The sequence below is a fragment of the Chionomys nivalis genome, chromosome 3 (genome assembly GCF_950005125.1).
Source record: "Chionomys nivalis chromosome 3, mChiNiv1.1, whole genome shotgun sequence".
NCBI classification, from domain to species: domain Eukaryota; kingdom Metazoa; phylum Chordata; class Mammalia; order Rodentia; family Cricetidae; genus Chionomys; species Chionomys nivalis.
Genome location: NC_080088.1, coordinates 37,664,896 through 37,668,060, shown reverse-complemented (window position 1 = coordinate 37,668,060; position 3,165 = coordinate 37,664,896). Strand labels below are relative to the sequence as shown.

General features: G+C 33.3%; 1 protein-coding gene across 1 annotated transcript; it reads right to left on the bottom strand.

Annotated features, from left to right (window-relative positions):
- Positions 1-1,897: 1,897 nt before the first annotated feature.
- Positions 1,898-2,824, bottom strand: LOC130871896 (olfactory receptor 5K3-like). The gene has a single exon (XM_057765592.1). It carries the CDS (start codon positions 2,822-2,824, stop codon positions 1,898-1,900), a length of 927 nt encoding a protein of 308 aa, XP_057621575.1.
- Between the last annotated feature and the right edge of the window lie 341 nt (positions 2,825-3,165).

Sequence of the window (3,165 nt, the reverse complement as noted above, 5' to 3'; positions counted from 1 at the left end):
ATTGAAAGCACTTTGGATTACTGAATGCTCAGATATGCAGGGAACTATTCTGGGAACGCAACTTTGGGAAGTTTAGTCAGAAATAGAAAGGAGACTTCATTTTATTATTCTACAATGGCAATATTTGATTTACTTTCATATAACATGCTATTTATCTGTAAGTACTCATTTTCTTTCTTTTTTTTAAAGATTTATTTATTTATTTATTTATTTATTTATTTATTTATTATGTATACAGTGTTCTGTCTGTCTGTATGCTTGCTGGCCAGAAGAGGGCACCAGATCTCACTACAGATGGCTGTGAGCCACCATGTGGTTGCTGGGAATTGAACTCAGGACCTCTGGAAGAGCAGTCAGTGCTCTTAAGCTCTGAGTCATCTCTCCAGCCCCATATTTTCTTTCTTTGACTATTGTCAAGTTCTACTTTTATCTCCCAATATGTGAATTCTTGAAGTTTGTCTTATTCCAATTTTTTTCCAGTTAAATCTAATTTTACATCAGTTTCCTGACAGATACAATCATCTCTGCTTGCTTTTAGGAAGACAGAGCTGATCTTTCTAATCGAGTTTAGGTCCAGAGGAAGCCATTTGTGGCTCTCAGTAACCTAGTCTACTTCCACCCTTTGCCCCAAATATCACCAATGTTTGACATTTCCCACTGTTTTTCAAAATTCTCCTCCCACTGCCATATTCATTTTCATAAACACAGATTCTACTCTAACTTCTGTTTCATTGCAAATATGATCTATTTTCTTCTTTAAGGTACAGTTTAATTCTGATGTTATTCAATAGCCATTAGAGGCAATATAACTTCCATTTGCTAAAACTATAACACATGGGGAAAATGCAGTATTGACTCAGATCCCAAATGTTTCTGTGCTTGCTGGGTTGAGCTTGGACAAGCCATCCATTGTTTACAAGTGTATGAATTTTTTATTCAAGAAAAACACTAAAAAATAACTAATTACCTGGTCTGTAGTATATATGGAAAGTCTCACATACTGACCGGCAGATATGATGTTTACAATAAGTTATTTTTTTATATTTGCAAAATTGTTTGATGACTTAATACTATGGTTTAAATCAATTCACAAATTTCCTACCTTATGAATTACTTGAACATCGTATCATTATCTTGTACATATGCTATGAATGTGCCAATAGTTTTTTTAGTATCAGTTTTTGTTGTCTTAACCACAAAAGCAAATCAGTGATCACAGCAGAAAACTTTTGTTAATGATTATGTTTAATAAATTGAATGCTATGTTGATAAACAAATACAGAATAACAGAAAAATAAAGTCCTTAGGAATTTCGTTATAAAGAGCATCATCTTAAACTCCAGAATACAAATAATCTACTTTATAGAATAAGAGTAAAATTGTACATAACAAATATGAAATGCTCTTAATGATAGACCAGTTAGGATGAATGTTCATACATAGTATCTGAAATATCTAAGGTCATATTAACGTGAAGTTAATGTTCATCAATGGTTTTATAGAAAAAAGAATTTGTATTTGAGAACTTCAACTCTTCCTGAGATTGTGATAATTATGCTTTGGGATCAAGAAATAATATGGAAAATAGCATATATATTCTAAATTTTATTCTTTAAATTTATTAAATATATCAAAACCTGTCACCTTCATGAATAATCCTAAAATTTTGATTTGGTTCCAGTTCCTCAGATATTAGGAGAAAATTTTAGCAGAATATTGCTTTTCAAAATAATTTGATTCAAACAGTCTAATGCAGTAACGTTTTTCCTTTGTGTCATTTTTTACTATATATATATATATGTATGTATATTATATATATGTAATTTTGGAGAATGATAGTATCCAGTGGAAATAAATTGTCCAGGGGAGAAGATAGTTGTTTCGCAACACTACAAAATCATCTCTTCTTCATGGTTCTTTTAATCACATTTATTACTTCCTTATTTCTCAAACTGTAAATAAAAGGGTTTAATAATGGGATTACTAGAGTATAAAAAATAGCAACAGGTATATCTTTATCTCCTTCATTTACTGAACTTGGTCGAATATACATGTAGAGAAGAGAACCATAAAATATTGACACAGACAGAAAGTGGGAAGCACAAGTAGATAAGGCTTTGCTTCTTCCCTCTTTTGACTTCATTGTGAATATAGTAGAAAGGATATAGAAATAAGATATCAGGACTATAGTAATGGAAAAGATTTGAACAGATCCTGAAAAAATGAGTATCATCAATTCATTGATATAAGGGTCAACACAAGAGAGTCTATATAATGGAAGGACATCACAAAAAAAGTGCTTGATTACATGAGACCTACAGAAAGTTAACCTAAACAAGAACCCTATGTGAATTATGGAATGCAGGTTTCCTGCTATGTATGCTCCTGTGGTCATTTGAAGGCAGAGCTCCTTGGACATCATGGTGTGGTACTGCAGTGGGTTGCATATGGCCACATAGCGATCATAGGCCATTGCTGCCAGAAGAAAGCAATCTGTAGTTTCGGCAAGACAGAGAAAATAAAACTGTGCCATACATTCATAGAGAGAAATCATTCTGTCCACAGAAAAGAAGTTCTCTAGCATCTTGGGAGTGATGGCACAGGAGCAGCAGGAATCCATGAGAGCCAAGTTTCCCAGAAAGATGTACATGGGTGTGTGAAGATGGTGTTCCATGTAGATTAAGACCACCAGCCCGAGATTCCCAACCATGGTGACCAGATAGATGGCTAAGAATACCAGGAATAGAAGGGTCTTTAGTTCTGGGTGATCTGAGAATCCCAGCAGGATGAACTCTGTTGACAAGGAGTAGTTGTCCTCAGTCATCTTCAGCTTCTCTGTTGACTAGTGAGAAAGATGTAATGTTGTGACTGTGAATCAATCAATTCCCTTATTATTATTATTATTAACTGTTAATATTAATTGGTACAACAGAATATTTTCCTATGCAAATTTTACCTGCTGTCCCTGAAATAAAGAGCTCCTGTATTTTTGTGGTTTTCTTTACTCTAAAGAGTCAACATTTTTGAAATTTACAGGACTGCTTTAAGAATCATGCTGGTACTTAAAGTTGGAAAGGATTATATTTCTGTTTGTGTATGAATATATCACGCAAAGTTGTGTATCCAGATTTTGTTTATTGTCCTTAAATAGTTCATTTTTTTGAG

Coding starts and splice junctions, on each gene's coding strand:
- LOC130871896 (XM_057765592.1), bottom strand. CDS start 2,824: ATGACTGAGGACAACTACTCCTTGTCAACAGAGTTCATCCTGCTGGGA.